Below are 17,100 nucleotides of genomic sequence, written 5' to 3'. Positions count from 1 at the left end.
CACTTAATGATTTCAACAAATATCTGATCTAATCTTCATCTGAATTACATGATCAAATAATCCTTTATTCCCCCCAGTGAAGCAACAATTGCTTTGCTACATGATAAAATCTGTAAATGTCTAAGAACTACTTTACACATTGTGACAGGCCCTGATTGTTAAGATGCATTTAAACACATAAACACAGTCCACATTAGTGTAGACACATTACTTTAACAATGTGAATGCACAGTGTCCTTGGCCGCATGACAGTACTGTACTTCCTACTCAACTGACTGTGAAAAAAAACAAAAAACAGAAGGAAGCAGTGATGACAGGAAGAATGGATGACACACTCTGATTTCCATGTTTTCAATGTAATGCTGACTACATGTTTGGTCTCTCTTAACCTGCCAGTGCTATTATGCTGAATATGCTTATAAACTTCCTGTTACATCATCAATACGACCAATGCAACGTTTAATTAAGTTAAATTTAAATCAGTAAAACAGTTCATTTCAATCATGATGTAAAATTAAACAACAGGAAAATGTGACAAAATAGTTCTCTTGTTCGCTTTGTTATAAACACATGAAAATACCATTATATGTGACAGTTTACATACACCCGTAAAGTACATGTACATGTATATCATGGCAGTCTTGAGTTCCAATGATTTCTTTTTTCTTTTTTTTTTACAGCTCTCATTTTTCTGTGATGGAAAGAGTAGAACGCATACTACTTTGTCACAAAAAACAATCACGAAGTTTGGTTCAATAACAAATTGTTATGGGGGCTGTTTTGCTGCCAGCAGATCTGGTGCTCGAAAGAAAGTCAGTGGAATAATGAAGAAGGGGGATTATCTCCAAATGCTGCAGGAAACCTGAAATCATCAGCCAGAAGTCTGGCTCTTGGGTGCAGTTGGGTGTTCCAGGGGACAAACCAAGGGACATTCATCCCAAATATTAAAAAAAAATAAAATAAAATAAAAAATGTTTGTATATTTTTGACCCAGCAGAATTGGTCACATTTTCAGAAGACCCATAATAGTGTGTTATTTAAGCAAATTTTATGAATATTTTTTTGTGACAATGTAGTGTCTGTCTTTCACTCATTCCATCACAAAACAATGAGAGTTGTAGAAATCACTGGAACTCAAGACTGCCATGTTTGTTCTTTACAGGCATATGGAAACAATTGATCACGACTCTACATACTGTATTAACACATGGCTCACTGTCACATCTCTCATTCAGTAACATGGTGCTAACACAGTGCAAATAGGATGAGGATGTGAACACGGTGGAGTGGATGACTACATCAGCTTCTACTGCGAAGAAGACGATGAAGCACAAGGATCAATCAGCAGTGGATTGAAAATCAGGGATTTTATCTAGACAAGTCACAAGTGTGTTAATGGTAAATTACCTTCAAAGTGTATGCAATAAATAAATAAATAAATAAATTTCCATATTCTTTCCAAACATGTTGGCTGGTTCCTCACTGTGCTCGACAGATACTTCAGAGGTCCAGCAGATGGCAGTGCAGTCTCTCACACTGCAACAAAAAGCTGTTCCACAGTCATCATATCAACTGATCCACACAGTTTAGTGCAGAAACTCCAGAGTAAACTGAATGTCAAGCAGGATAATAGTTGCTGAGACATTATGAGCCAAGGAAGAGGCAGACTGATGCCTTTTTCTGTATTACATTCATATTGTTTTGCAGTGTTAGCCAGACAAAACAATCTCTAGAAATGACCAGTTTTTTGTTGTTTTTTTTAAAGGAAAATTATTGTTTTTACTATTTTATGACCTTTTACAGAATGCCACCGTATTGGAGTGTCTGCGGGAGTCTCAACAGCAGACACCTCAGGACTTCAAGAAATGAAACTCGAATATCTGCATAGAAAGGTTTATTTGCCTTTGCAATGCGTGTGAACTTAGACCTTGATAGCAGAGCCATGGTGGAGTTCACTTGTTTGTGTGTACGGTTAAAAAACCCAGAAAGTAAAGAGGTACATAGAGGTACATCAGAGTTTACAAGAATTAAAATGATCTCACTTTGGAATAAACATCACACATACACACTTTGCCTTTGATTAAAATTTATGGAAATTAATGAATTAAATTAAAATTTATACACAAACAAATGCCAAAAATAACACCGGAAAAAGAAGTAAACTAGCAAAGTCAATGCAACAATATAATTTAACATACAGCGGTAGAGTGCAGATAAAAACACATTTTCCCTCTTGGACTTCATGTTTTGCTCTTCAACTATGAATTAAGTGACCTTGCTGATGTGGTCAAAGAAAACACTGTCATGTTAAAGGAAAAAAAACAAAACAACTCTAGGCTTCCTTCCCCTTTCCCATCCAAGTCTCGCCCATGAACCAGAGAGAGAATCGCAACCATCTCACTTAGATAAATGTCATGCTCTTTGGAGATTCAGTTCTCTACAATGATGATGAAACTTGTCATTAACCTCAGAGTGATGCGATTATTGTCATTCAGAGTTGTAAAACAATAGAACAGTAACAAGTCCAGAGGGGAAGTTTGAACAGAGACACTGAAGATGCATGAAAATAATGAGTTTAAGTTTACTGACATAAAATTCCCTCAAATAAAAATATGTGCTTTTAAAAATGAATGAATGCTGAGTGCAAAAATAGATTTTGCATTAGGAAAAAAATAAGATTGTCATTTTGTTTCATCTTCTCACACGCACACGCACACACTTTTTTTTAAAGCTTTTATTGCCCAACAACAGGCTGAATCCTTGAAGCACATAGGTAGTAACTTTTCTGCTTTGCCCAACACTGAACTGGTGCATCGCTGCACCGTTGAGTTTTCCCTCTTACCCAGTTACGCTTCTCCATCTGTAAGTAAATCAAGTATGTGAGAGCACCCTTCTTGACCTTTACCTTATTGACACTTAAAGTAACTGTTCCAAACTCCTCTCACACCATAGTTCTTGTATCTCACATATACTGCACATTCACACCTGCGTACGCACACACCCAGTTTTGTTTTACGCAGTGTACACGAGCACATACCACAGTAACATATTACAAAACAGTAAATGCGTAAACAGACACAAAAAAGGAAGTTATACACTGACTGTAACAAACATTAAATGACTGCATGTCGTTTCATAGAAAAGGGGTAAATTGGTTTGTATTGCTTTGGCCTGTTCTGAGGGCAGCCTGCTTATATTGTCCTTCTCTGGTTGTGTTGATGCAGAAGCATCAGAGAGCCTCTGAGAGGACCTGGCAGCAGGGAAATGGTGGGAAACCCTACTGATGTCACAAATGTCTCTTTTGTCACTCCAGTTTCCATCCATGCTTTGCCACCATCTCACCATCTCGCATCACTCCCTGTTTTTCCTGGCAGAGGCTTCACATTAGAACCCAAAAGTGTCTTTTTGTGCAGTGAAGTCTGTGTCCTCTTGGTCCCATTTGCCTGGGGACAGGCACTCTTCAGTGTTTAAGTCCTGAGGGTTTACCCCAATGTCCAGGACCTGGGGGTTAGTGCGAGACTCAGCGAGTCTGGAGGAACAAAAGAAAACAGACATTTTATTAACACTGCTGTATTAAAACCTGGTTAGTGATCAAGTGTCCCCTTATAATGCAATGGAAAGAGTCATGAGAAAAAACAAAGTCACATCCAGTGATAAAACTGATTCCTTTCATGAACTCAACATGAGACCACATTTTATATTCTAGAGGTCCCATATTATGGTAATTTTCATGCTTTTATTATGGGTACCTAATAGAAAATGTTTATATATTTAAATATTAAATATTATATTAAATATTTGCTGCAGGACCTCTATTCATCCTGTCCCTGGTTTGGTGCCTGTCTCTTTAAGGCCCCCTCCTGAAAAGCCAAGTCCAATCTGATTGGTCAGCTCTCATGGGCCTGAGAAGGCACTGACCACAGTGGGTACTTCTCATTTCGCCTAAATTGTTTCCACGTTTCCCTCACTTGCGTCCTTTCCTTGCGTCTTAGTCCCGCCCACTGTGGATACGTGGAGAGACGCAAGGAAGCCACGGGAGCTGAGAGGACGGAGGGAATCTGTTTTGAGACAAATTAGACGTCCATTCCTCTATAGCACCACATAAAGGGACATCCGTTTCTCATAGCGACTGCAGCTGATCACAGCTAGATCAGCTGTCAATCACCTTTAACAGCTGTAGAGATATCAGATAAACGTATGCCAAAAATGCCATTATCTATACATATTTACCTTATAAGAACTAAAACTTGGAGAGATTTAAATGATCAGTTAAGATTAACTGATGTGCCATATGCAAAGTTGAGCAGAACTCTGTTAACGGAGAGAGAATATTGTTTCTTATAGTGCAGGTAATGAAATGTTTATCACTCATTAGACATGGATGTGATTTCTTCTGATATCCTGATGATTCATTTTCGTGCAAACAAAGCTTCTGTCTACACATTACACTCACTGATTTTGAAATCATCATTTGAGATTAGTAGAATGAGATTATGGTGTCTTTTGTTGTGATTGTTGTGCGTCCAAATAACTAAGGGGCCGTGTCGGCAGGAAAAAAAACTTCCAAGAAGGCTGCCCTCGTGTCCTCTCTTCTCCAGCCAAACAACAAATAAGAGAAATGAGACGTACCCTCTTTATCTGCATCAGTTCTGCTGGTGTTTTTGCAACCACAGCTGAGCTGAAGACGATGACTGCACAGACGTCAAAACCGTAAATGGCTTGTTTAAAGGCACTGTTGCGAAATATGGGCTGTGTGCATTTCTGTGGATTGGACTCATTACTTTCAGTGTATTTATATAGCATCTAGACCTGCAGCATAACAAAAAAAATGACTTGGAAAGGAAATCTCACTTTCTGAAATATGGGACCTTTAAACACAAACATGTTAGATCTGCATGTGAACACACACACCATATTCATTCACCATGACATCTTTTATCCAGCGTCACAGCGCTAGAACAGTGCACAGCTGACGGATGTGAGGCGGACACACATGAAACATTTGTGATGAAGACGTGGACACAGTGGTAGACCACATCAGGCTCTGTGGGTGTTGTCTTATGAGGCTCAGGGATGGATCACACGGTGACAATGACAACAAGGAAGTTTTGCCCTCTGATGTAGCTCTTGACTTGTTAATGGAATATGGCCATATAAGAATATGTGAAAGGACATGAGTCTTAATAGATCTGGTTGAACACTGATATCCAGACAGATGAGCAGGTTTGAATAGTGGGCTGACTTTGGGAGAATGGAAGTCACTAGATCTGGTGAATGACATTGTTACCTGAGTAGGATTCAAAGCTATCCAGACTGCGGCTGGGGGTGCAAAGGAAACATCACAAGTCAGGCAACACTTAAAGTCTGAACTATTCTGTACAGCATTATAGAAAAGCGAATGGATACAGTTAACTTCCAAATTCTTATGCTTAAAGCTACGCAAGTAAGGCCATAACATTAATCTTCACAAGAAACCTAAAAAACCAAATTGCACATTACACCAAAAAAATGGACACAGCCACAAAAATGTAAGTTCCACAAATATTCTTTGTTCCTCTTTAAAAGGGTCTTCGTGTTGTGCTTGAAGCCAGTTGTTAGTTTATGTTAGACTTCATTTCTAAACTAACATTAGCTACTGTTGCTCTCTGTTAGCTGAGGGAGAGAGGCACTGAGCCGAGGCACTCCAATACATGCATGAAGTCACATACAACCAAGAGAGACGTGGGTGGGCTCATTTTTCACATCACGGTATCATAGAGAATTATGAATTCACATGTAAACTGCTACACATTATTACATACAGCCCCTTTAAATATTTCACAGCTCTAATATTCCATCTTGGACTGTTCAGCATTTAAATTTGGTCAGATCAGATCACCCTTAGAAAAACAGTAATGCCACAAATGACAGCTGTAATGTTTATATTCTACAACATGTGGGCTGTAGTTAATAAAAACAAAAGCCATATTTACTCTAAAAATGCAATCAAGTAATATCTGTCATTTCTAGCTCCAAATGACTGTAACAGTTTTCAAGTGAAAATTGGTTTGAGTATAATTACCTATTTTTGTCATCTAATTATGTTTTCCCTGATACGTGTTGTCTGCCTCTACCAAACCCTGCGCATGTCATACTGGTCTTCCTCTGTTATCAACAGATACTCTGCGTCCTCAAGCGTTCAACACTCTACCACCAGCAGATGGCAGTGCCGTCTTTAAAAAGCAACACAAATGATCTCAACATGTGAATTTATCTGCAGTTCATAGTGAAGGGCGGTAAAACTGCTAAATCTAAGAGAATTTAGATGGCACTCGTCAAGAAATGAAAATGAATTTAAAGTTAGGAACATTCGCTTTGAATCACAGGATTGAAACGTTGTAGTTGCAGTGAGACCAGATTTTTCTGTCACATGTTGAGAGACAGAGAGGTGATGTTAAGTTTACAAAAGGAGAACCCTCATCAGATTTAGGAGTTGCATAATCTGTCACTTGGGAAGCATGAAAATAAAACAGTTTATGGTATATGTGTTTCTCAAGATGAATAGAAGTTAAACCCTCTGAGCCCTCCGCTGTTTATAGTCTTTTTTTATCTAAACTACTCAGAGGGACAGTCAGGACAATACAGGGTTTTGCAGCTGAACTATAAACAATCCATAAATCAAGCGCTTATTTTAATCTTCAGACTAGACTGTATGTGCCACACACCAACTATCAGGGATAGCGAAGATAACGCAAACACCTTCATTCTGCACTATTCTCATTAAGAGAATGTGACCTCAAAGTCAACCTGTGCAATCAGCTTTCCCTGATGGCCATCAACCTGTCCCTCAGGCCCCTGACGTTCCTTCAAATACAGAAATCTTCATGTGGGTGCATCTCTGCTCTGGGAACATCCTCATTAATCACAGAGCAGGGGGGATTAACGGCGTCAGCGCGCAATTACAGTGTGTAGTCAAAAGAATTGCCTGATAATAAGGCTAAAATGGCCTCTTAGCACTTGATTACAGTGACTGTAGAGTTCACTCTCCCATTCACTCAATGAGAGTGAGAGAATAAGAAGCACCACTGTTGAATTAGCAGGGGCAATGAAAAGCAGAGCCAAAGGAAATAAATGCACTCGTAAAGTGCTGAAAGACGGTCCCGAACAAACAGCTGTAAACAGTTGCACTGTGCAACCTGACAGTGGACCACCGCAGCTCATCTGAGTGTGCTGCTGATACACAGCAAATTGAAACATTAATCACAGATGACTCCAGCTCCATGCTGATTAGATTGTGGATGGCGTAGACAGAGTTTAAGGAATTCCAATCAGCACGGGCAGCTGGCTTTCCACTCTACCATCAACCTTGAACCCAGAGAGCCCAGAGTCGTGATCTTCTGTCAGAGTTTTTCTATACTTGTTTTTAGTCCACTAACACTCTCTAAAGACTATTATTTACCATAAAATGACCTACCCTCTGCAGCACCCGCGTGTAACCACAGGCTTAATGAGCTCATATAAAAATCAGTGTGTGGGCCTGAGATGATGGTAAACTGAGCCTACAAAAGCAGCATGACTCAGGGTGGGTGTTGGCTGCGACCTGGCCTGTAAACCAAGCCTGTCTCCTGCCTGTGGGAGTGTACCGGGCAGAACTAACCACAGGTGGTTATTTTCAGACCAGCAGTCTGTGTGGCTGTTTAGGGAAAACTCAAAATCACAGTGAATCTCACCTTGAGAAAGCCTCGTCCAGACCGTCCTCCAACTCCTGCAGGACAGAACATACGCATGATGGTTAAAGATAAAGTTCATGTCTTGAGGGATAAAAAGCAGAAGTGTATTTATACACAAGATGCTGAGACACAGTCCACTCTTGCTACTTTTGTCCAGTCTCAAACAGTCTTGGGAGGTTATTCTAAACTGCCTGTCGCCCCACACCCTCTCCTGCTATGTGACCATTTGATGAGGCCAGTTCTGTTCAATGGGTTATTGTCTGACTCTGCATAGCAGCTGCGCAACTGTAGAATCCACTCCTTGAAATACAGCAGGTATAGTACATCACCAGGATAACCGATCAGTGTTTCCTGCGTGGCATTCTCCTCCTCCCACCTTATCAGGCCTAAGCAAACGAAACTTCCTGACCAGCCCGGCTCTCATCTTACCCATACAGTATTGTTGTTCTCTGTTGCGTGATTATGCACCATAAAGGGATCCGATTCAGTCTGCTTTGTTCCTGAGTGGACCAGCGCCACGTTGGCTCCCTCTGCCAAATCCAGGAGTTTTGCTGTGGCTACCTCTGTAACACAAAACAAAACAAGCAGCACTTTGAGAAAATCTAACATAAATATACAAAACTTGACATGCAACCCTTCACATTCACCACTGGATTCATTATGAAGATAAATGTATTTGAATGGATCCTCTGATTATCATACAGGGAACAGGAGCGTAGGTTCACAAAGTTTATTAAGCCATGGTGAATGTTAAAGCGCACTTGAAGGCTCAAATGTATCTAATGGATACAGCCATCTGTGAATTGTCACTTTGTGATTAGTGAGCATGGAGTAACCCTCTGACTCACACGCCTAACCACAGTGACACCACTGATCTGTAATGGGATTGGCTTGTAATGGTCTTGGCTGATGATTAATGCGTGTCAATAACTAGTGCGAACACTAATTTCGGTCTACTCTTCAGGCTAATGTTGTCCATAGAGACCTGGAAAAAACGTAAAGACCCTTCTAATGATAGCACAATCCTACACTCACTCTTCAATGCTCAAACTTAGTACCGTTAAATGACCTTTTTCCTAATTTTCTACATTTTAAAGAGAGTCCCTTCAACCTGTCCTCTCAGTCAACACTGGCTTAACGGCATTTATTCTGCTGTTGTGAAGAAGGCAATATTGTGGGACTAGGACTGATATCCAAGAGGAAAGGGGGGGGGTGTCAAGGCTCATCTGTTGGTAATGCCTTTCATTTAACAGCGTAGATTTTTTGTTAAGGTGGAAGTAGGGCTATGGGAGTAAAGCACAGCTGGCACAATGTGACTAGAGCTGCAATGATTTGCAAGTAATGAATGAAAAGTAAAGTAACCTGCGTACGGATGTACTGGTTTGCTTTGTCATTTAGGAAAGTAAAAAACTGTCTTTCTATTCTGAACTCATGGTCAGACAAAAGCAATGCAAATATGTCACTTTCAGCAGTAACGGATTAATGATTAATAGTGGAAAAAACTAGCAGATCAATCAATAAGGTGAACAACAGTTGCAGCCCTGTGACGATGAGGGGACTGTGTAAAGGCAGTCACTTTCAGGCAGGCAACAATCCTGCAACAATCAGAGACTAACGCAAGAAGAAGAGTCATTTCTGTTTTCCAGCGACTGTAAGAGGCCTGGCGTTGGGGGAGCGCTGAAGGTATCATGTCTCACACATAAAAGCTGACTCACCTCTGACAACGCCACTGATCCTGAGAGGCCCTCTGACTTAGCAGCGGTGGCATGCAATCTGATCAGCCAAAGTGAAGGGTACATAGCTGTGACCTACTGATAGCTCTGAAGTCCTGTTGTCCCCAATCACTGCTTTAGAAAAATGCCTTGCTTGTTTCAAAAAGCATTCAGAAGCATCCACTATGCTTACATTTTTTTTATTTATTCATTTATTTATTTATTATAGAAATGCAATCCGCTTGCAGTTGAAAGACCCACCACACACCAATCCTCTCTGTCACCAGAGTCTGTTTCCAAGTCCTACTTAGTTGACTCTTCTAACCACGGATCATCCTTAAAATCTGTGTTGGCACTAAAACGATAAACATTCAGGGCCACGTATAGTGTCAGAACAGATTTGGAGAGATCCCTCTCTGGCTGGAGGCCACCAGCAGTGAGGGATACTCAGTACACAGCTGATGTTTTCAGATGTTTGTCTGCAGAAAAAAATAAATAAAAATAAATAAAAAAGGACTATCTCGATCTCAAAACCTCCAGCAGCAATAGGAGGTTTTTCAGTCCTACAAAGTCTGACAGGAAAATGGCCCACACAGAACGGTCTAACAAAGAGAGAGCATTATGAGGACTAAGTGTACAGCTATTGTGCTACAGGCAATAGGACGTTCAGATCTGAGGCTGTGGACAAAATGTGGAGCTAATAATGCCTTCAGGTTGTCTGGCTCACTGGATATCAACAGCATGTCTAAAAGGCCTGACCCGCGCTTCAAGCCCTGGAGTCTTATAAGTCCGATCAACAAGAAGGTCAAATGAAATGATGGTTTCATGATTTCATGACCACAAACAGAACCATAACTGGACTTCCAGAGTCAGACTGAATATGACAGGTTGTCCATGAGGAGCTCTCTATCATCATAAACAGTCATGCGGATCAGTTAAGAGAGATTTGTTTTTAATGGACCTATAACACAGGAAGGGAGCTTAATGTTTTCAAATTAATGAGAGATATTATCATCACTCATAATCCCTTTAAAAAATATCATTGGCTGCTCACTGTAATGATGCCAGTGAGAAAGAATAACCTCCCAAATCCAGGTTGTAGTCAGCTGACCCGCAGCCTCAGTGTCAGCCAACCTCTGACAAGTGGATGACGAGCCATCTTCCCCCCGCCCCGAGGATACAGCTGCTCGATGGGGACGGCGAGGGGGAGACAAAGATGTGATGATGGGTGACTCACCTCCTCCCTTCAGGCTACCCAGGCTGGCTGAGCTGTCCGACTGCGAGCTACTGGCTCCTTCCCCGTCTGAACCCGACTTCACTCGTTTCTCCTTCTCTGCGCGTGGACGACACACAAGTAGAGGAGGACAAAGAGGGAAGGGAAGGAAAAAAAAAAAGAGTCAGTGGAGACAAGCTGTTACCATGGGGTGAGTGCACTCACAGTGCACCTATAAAGGAACTGTTTACTTTTCTAGCTGCTGTAAAAAGTGATTATGACGTGTTCCGCTAACCAAGCATATAACATGTGTAAACAAATTACTCAAGCCGTCTGTCAACTGAAACCTACTGTAGAGGGCCAGGCCTTCAAACATTGTAACACGTGTTTTACCTCATACAGCACCGAGTACAGTAAATAGGGGAGGCATAGCATCTGGGTCAGATGGATAATAGGCTCGGCTCACTCCAAACACTCTCACCTGCTGGGGAGAAGGTTTTTTCTACACAATGCAACTAAGAGTTTTCTATTTGATTCTCTCAAACTCAGTGTGCAACAGAGCAGCTTCATATTGCAGTTAAACAAAAAGACAGTGGTAAAATCAAATTTGCAGGAAAGACAACTCCATTATCGTTGTATGCAAACAAGTTAATTAGATCATCTTCAAAGGTTATACTATATTGATGGGGTCCAAAAGGCTGAGACCACTAGAACGCTTCATTTTATGTCTTTCTTATTCTTCAAACGCCCGCCTACATGTTCAATAGGGTTGAGGTCAGGTGACTGTAGCCTTCAAGTAGCTCTTGCAAATGTTTGAGGTGTGGCTGGGCTCATTATCCTGCTGCAGTATCAATCCTTCTCAGCATAAGAATCAGAAGTCCTTTAATGTCCCGCAGACGGGGAAATTTGTTTGTCACAGCAGCGACAGAATATTACAAAAACATAAACATATGACAACAACAGGAACAATAGTAAAAATAAGCAATAAAATTTAAAAGATAAGGATGTTCTGATGGTGTGGTCACACTGGGTCTGCCTGAATGTGCTGTGGATAAAGTCTGATACAGCTTCCTGCACTCTGCCCTAAAAACATTTGTCTAGCCATGATCTGATGCCGTCATAGCTTAGAATAACATTATAACCTCTAACAATTTCATTTACTTTCTGAATCCTTAAACTTGTTCCTTAATTCCAGGTTTTGTTACAAGAATAGAGATTTTGGTGAGAACATTCTTTCGAAAATACTTTGGTCTAAGACTTTCAGACCCTACTGTATCTGCAAAGAATACAATGAAAAATGTTTTCAAGATATAAATAATATGCAAGTTTGTAGACAAACAAGCGCACAAGAAAATCACCCCGATAAAAGACACGTATTTCACAGGCACACAATACAAACCCTTGGTGTGCTGTAGAGCACCTCTAGATGTAAAACAAGGAATCTTCTCTTCCACATTCCAGTCTACAACAAAAGATCTTGCATTTAACTTTCCCTGACCCTGAGCAGGTGTTTTTGTGCCTGAACCGAACCAGATCTTAACCACACTAGTGTTACAATTAAACATAATTTCAAAGTCTATGGTTACTACCCAGCATCAACCCTAATCACCTCTCATCTACACCTCTTGTTAACCTACATGAGTGGTAACTATACAACATTAGTAAATTGTTACATTGCATGTATGTAAAGAATATTTTAGACCCTGTTAATATATTTGCCCTGATTAACTTGAGATGTCCTTCATCATGGGGCTGGGAGACATGATTGTGACCGAAGATGCTTCTGTCCTCTCTCAGTGTGCGTCCTCATCACGCACAATGTGAAGCACATAAGTGTCAGTTAAGTTTGATTCATTACTTCCTAAATCATTGGCTCTGACAGAAGCTGCCTTCTCCTGGTTACAGTAAAGTGAAATGCTGTGAAGACATCAGTTTCTGCAGGGACAGCAGCCTTTTTTTGGTTCAGTGGATCCCACTGCAGTCCCCTTTGGGACTAAGTGGAGTCTATACACAAATGTAAGCATATACATCTCCGCCTTAACTCAAATATCACAGGAAAGTCACTCAGGAAAACATGAGACTGCTGTGATGAAACGTGACAAAATGCTAATCCAGTCTCACTCAGACTTTCAATTCTGCGGCTACAGGCTAAAAGTCCATTTCTGTCCATGTGAAGGAAACCTGCTTACACCAAGTAGGTGCTTTTATTTCATCACCATCCTTGGGGGTCTAAAAACCTCCAAATTCTCATGAGTCCAGGTAGCTTAGTGATGGCAGAGCTACAAAAACTTCCCCAGGCACACGTTTTCCCGCATGGCCTTTCCTGCGCGTAGTCTTCCGTCTGACTTGAGGATCAAACTCCCGCTAAACATGGAAGCAACCTAAACATAACCCAGTTCAAAGCTGGCTGTAGAGTTTACAGAGAATATTCTATGAAAAGGGACAGGAACTGTAATATACAGAGGAATGTGGGTCAGGAATGTGTGGTGGGCTGTGGAGAAACACTGTGGGTGGTGGAGCAGAGTGTGTAGGAAACAGAAGCAGCAATACTAGACTAACATAAAGTAGATAGCCCCCCTTCCTGCCCCTTTCCTCTGGGTCTTCTAACTTTCATGAAACAGACTCAAAAGGATCCCCCCCCCCCCCCCAAGCTCTCTCTGTTCCTCTCTGCCACAACAGAACACCACTACTTCTATTTTGAAAAATAATCCTCCGTTCCCCTCCACAGCCCTCCTACCAGCGAGGCACTGGTTCCCCTTCATCAGTGACATCTTACCGAACTAGAAGGAAAACAGCTCGGCAAATTAAAACAGGTCACTGTACTTGGGCGAAAACGAAGACGAGCAGAAGTGAATGGTGAGGGAAGGGAAGGAGCAAACAAGGCAGCAGATTTTAATATTCGACTCAAAAGTACAAAACAACCTAATGAAGAGGCACGAGGCAAGGAGGCTGTGGCCTTGATCTGGGGGAAAATAATCCCTCCCTTGAATGGAAATGTGCCCACATGAAAACATTCCTGAACACCACAGTTGTTGAAGAGAAAGAAGAAGAAGAAGATGTGGAGTAAAAACAAAAAAAAGGCTGAATTTTCATACAGTGTGTGTCTCCAAAGGACTGAATAAATAAACCCGCCTTCACATCAGACAGGATCAATGGCACCAACACTGAATCTGTCAGGGGGCTGAGCTCCCACTGACACACGCGCACAATCATTTTCCTTTCTCTCTTACACCCCGACACCCCTCTCTGCCCCGCCTTTCATGCTCTCTTGCCCTCTCTTCTCATCCCCATCCCCCTCTTTCACTCACCTCCTCTTTGCCCGTCTCCTTTTCATAATAAACCGAAGCGAACGCTGTGATGGGGGGGTTGGAGGAGAGGGAAAAGAAAATAACTCGACAGGGAAGGGTGGGGGGCGCCAGGTGCAAAACAAGATGGACAGCAACAATGGATAATCATAAAATTCAAAGAGCACAGACACAGCAACACCCATGTAAATACGGTGAAGAAGAGCGGGAGGTGGTGGTGCAGATGCCACTATTATGTGGCAAGAACCGCTCATTTACTCTGGAGTCATACATGCTGTACAAAAGACTGTGTGGCACCGTCCTTCCACAGCACTCTGACTGCCTCAACACGCCCCGTCTGCTTATCTCCTCTGTGTGCTCGGACATTTCACGAGGTTGAAAGGTTTGTAAGTTTGACAAGAAAAATAAAATAATATATAAATATAAACATAACCTGAGCTACCCAGCTCCCACACATGACTGCTCTTCTCACTGTAAAAGAACAGAAGATTTACTCCGTGATGGGGGGGGGACTGGTTAAATCAATGGGGACATTCCTCTAATGTATACGAGTGTGTGTATGTGAGATAAGAACAACGCTGACTGTCTAGAACAGCTGAGCGGCGCTCCGGTGTTTCACATGACCCCGTCTTGAGGATGTCAAGGCCAAGGCCAGAAAGAAAATGAATGTTTGTATGCTGTGCCAGAAACATCAGGATAAAAGACAGGATTGCTGTTCGGCTGCTAAGAAGGAGGAAAGAGGATGTACACAATAAGTGGAGGGAATAACAACAGTGGGGGAGGAGAGGGAAGAGGAGAAAGACGTTTTCACTCATCCGTCACACTCCTCCGGTCCCTGGAAGAGGTGACCATGCGTACCTTCTTTGGCAGCCTGCCAGAATTCAAACGCCACTCTGAAGGCCTGAGCCACTGTTAGGGTTACTGCCTGGGCCTGTTGGAGAGACAGACAAGAGGGAGATGAAGCGAAGAATTAAAGGAAGATGAGTAATATTCATATGCATCTCATCCGCCTGATGGAAAAAGGAGTCAGGAAGTTAACAGTGAGTTCAAAACAGGAACTGGTGACATTCACACGGAGTTCCTCCATAGACACTTGAAGAGGAGGAACAGAAAAACCCGTGAGCTCCATGACAAGTTGTTTATGTAACTGGGAGGATACATGGCCTTTTGGCCAGAACTAAATTGGTGAGGGGAAGGAAGAGGAGGGAGTGGCTCACTCGTTCCTCAAACCTCCGGGGATGGAGTGAGTGCCAGGGAGAGATGACAACCTCCCCACCCTTCGAGCTCTCACTCCTCCTCTTTCTCTTGACTTAATACCTAGACATCTGTGCGCATACAAGGAAAGTGTGACTCAAAATGTGGCAGTACAGTTGTTCTTAGGTCTAGTACTTTCTGCAGATTGCCGGGGGGCGAAAGCTGAGTCAAATATCCGAATGCAGAATTCTGCAGAATCTGTAGCCTGTATTGATAGAGACAGTCTGGGGCCTTATTTCACTACACTTGTATTCATATGAAACTAATGGTATTAAAGGAATAGTTCAAATTCTTGCCAAGTGTTTGAGAAAACAGATACCAACCAGCAGCCAAATAGCTTAGCAATGGAAAGAGCTAGTCTGAAAGAAGGCAACAAAAACCCCCATCAGCTCCTTTAAAAGCTCGCTTATTATTAACACGTATCTGCATCTTGTTTGATTAATCCAGTTGTTCGGATGTTGTTTGTGTGTGGTTTTAACTGGCCAAGATATAGTCCGCCCTATGGATTAATTCAGCTTAAACTGAGCTGTAGAAGTGATGGTAAGCAGATTTTGACCTTCAGAAAAAGACACCCTAGCTCTTTCCCCTTGTTTCCAATCTTTATGTTAAGCTACGCTAACATGCTCGCTGTAGCTTCATATTTACTGTAACAAACAGACAGCATGGTCTCCATTTTCTTATCTTACTTTCTACAAGAAAGCAAGTAAGTTCATTTCATGTATTCAACTGTTTCTATAATTAAAGGGAAACATTATATCTAAAATTGGATCCAGTTGGTTTCGAAGTCTTTGTCCGCTCACAGTAAACTGCATACTTGTTTACACAGAAATGTAATCCCACAGACTCATTTTCTTACCATTTTTCTCTTGGGGCAGAGGAAGGCGTGACACTCCAGAGTCTCATTGTGTTGGCTCTGGACAATGTAGGCAAACACTTTGTCGTGCATCTTGTCCGCTGTGCAATATGATATTCTGCATGGAAAAAAAACAAACAAACAAAAAAAAAAACACACAGATGCACACGCTTTAATAAAAAACTCTAAGACTTCACAGGGGTGATCACAGATCAAGTGCAGCCGTCATGCAACTTCATCTGCACTAAGCCCTTAAGCTTGTCCAGCAATCTGATCCAAACTGTTCAATCCAGCATTTCTCTTAAATGTTCCCGGCTGCACTTGTAATCTCGCTGCTCGGCACACGATCAAACACACACCCCAGCTGTGCACAGGTACCGAGCTCAACAATGTCGCAAATTTGAACTGAACACATGCACAGAGGACATCTGTGCTGTTTGACGGATGCCACTTCTTTTTGCTTTTCAAAACACGTTACAACATCACACTCCCACCGTGTCCACCTGTTTTAAAGCTTTGACACACCGAGAGTTTTAAATTAAAGCTGCACGTGAAAAGATTCGTGCAGACAGAGGCAATTGTTCGTCATCGTGTTGTGGTGCAGAAGGTCATCTTCTGAACAGAGATTGTGCTGTAGCCTGTGTGAGAGAGGTATCAGTCTTGCTTGTCAGTCTCAGGTGCAGTAAAGGAGTTTGAAATGAAGCTGTAATGCTCCACAAATAGATTTTTCGGCACCATGTCATCATCGTAATGACAGGGACACTGGCCAGTTGGGGAGGGAGACCCAAAACGATGGAGGAAGGCTATAATGAATGTCTGCCATCTGTCCTTCCTCTCCCTTTGAACATCAGCGCTGTGCTCAAACTTCACTGGGGGACAGTTGCACACTTGGTTAACTAATGAATAGAAGGTGTGGGGATGCTAAATCAATAAATAAAAGCAAGGGAGGAAAAGTTTGGAGAGGTTTAAGAATCACCATCTGCGGTCTGCACAACACGGTGGATATTTACGGGCCTGTGATGGGGAGGGAGGGCGTCTGGGAAATTGGGTGTCT

At 42.0% G+C, this 17,100-nt stretch overlaps 1 protein-coding gene across 4 annotated transcripts in view; it reads right to left on the bottom strand.

Moving 5' to 3' along the window:
• Window positions 1-1,877: 1,877 nt before the first annotated feature.
• Window positions 1,878-17,100, bottom strand: part of ldlrap1b (low density lipoprotein receptor adaptor protein 1b) — a 33,850-nt gene continuing 18,627 nt past the window's right edge. The window contains exons 4-10 of one of the 4 annotated variants that reach the window (XM_037071773.1): window positions 16,050-16,164; window positions 14,798-14,870; window positions 10,659-10,754; window positions 8,139-8,272; window positions 7,710-7,744; window positions 5,288-5,319; window positions 1,878-3,529 (exon numbers count right to left, since the gene is read on the bottom strand). In XM_037071773.1, coding sequence (XP_036927668.1) covers window positions 3,483-3,529; window positions 5,288-5,319; window positions 7,710-7,744; window positions 8,139-8,272; window positions 10,659-10,754; window positions 14,798-14,870; window positions 16,050-16,164 — 532 coding nt within the window. In that variant the 3' untranslated portion in view covers window positions 1,878-3,482. The remainder of the gene's footprint in view (window positions 3,530-5,287; window positions 5,320-7,709; window positions 7,745-8,138; window positions 8,273-10,658; window positions 10,755-14,797; window positions 14,871-16,049; window positions 16,165-17,100) is intronic. The other 3 variants (XM_037071774.1, XM_037071772.1, XM_037071771.1) reach the window with 3 other exon arrangements.

This window comes from Acanthopagrus latus, chromosome 16 (genome assembly GCF_904848185.1).
Source record: "Acanthopagrus latus isolate v.2019 chromosome 16, fAcaLat1.1, whole genome shotgun sequence".
Taxonomy (NCBI): Eukaryota; Metazoa; Chordata; class Actinopteri; order Spariformes; family Sparidae; genus Acanthopagrus; species Acanthopagrus latus.
This window is presented reverse-complemented; position numbering and strand designations above follow the sequence as displayed.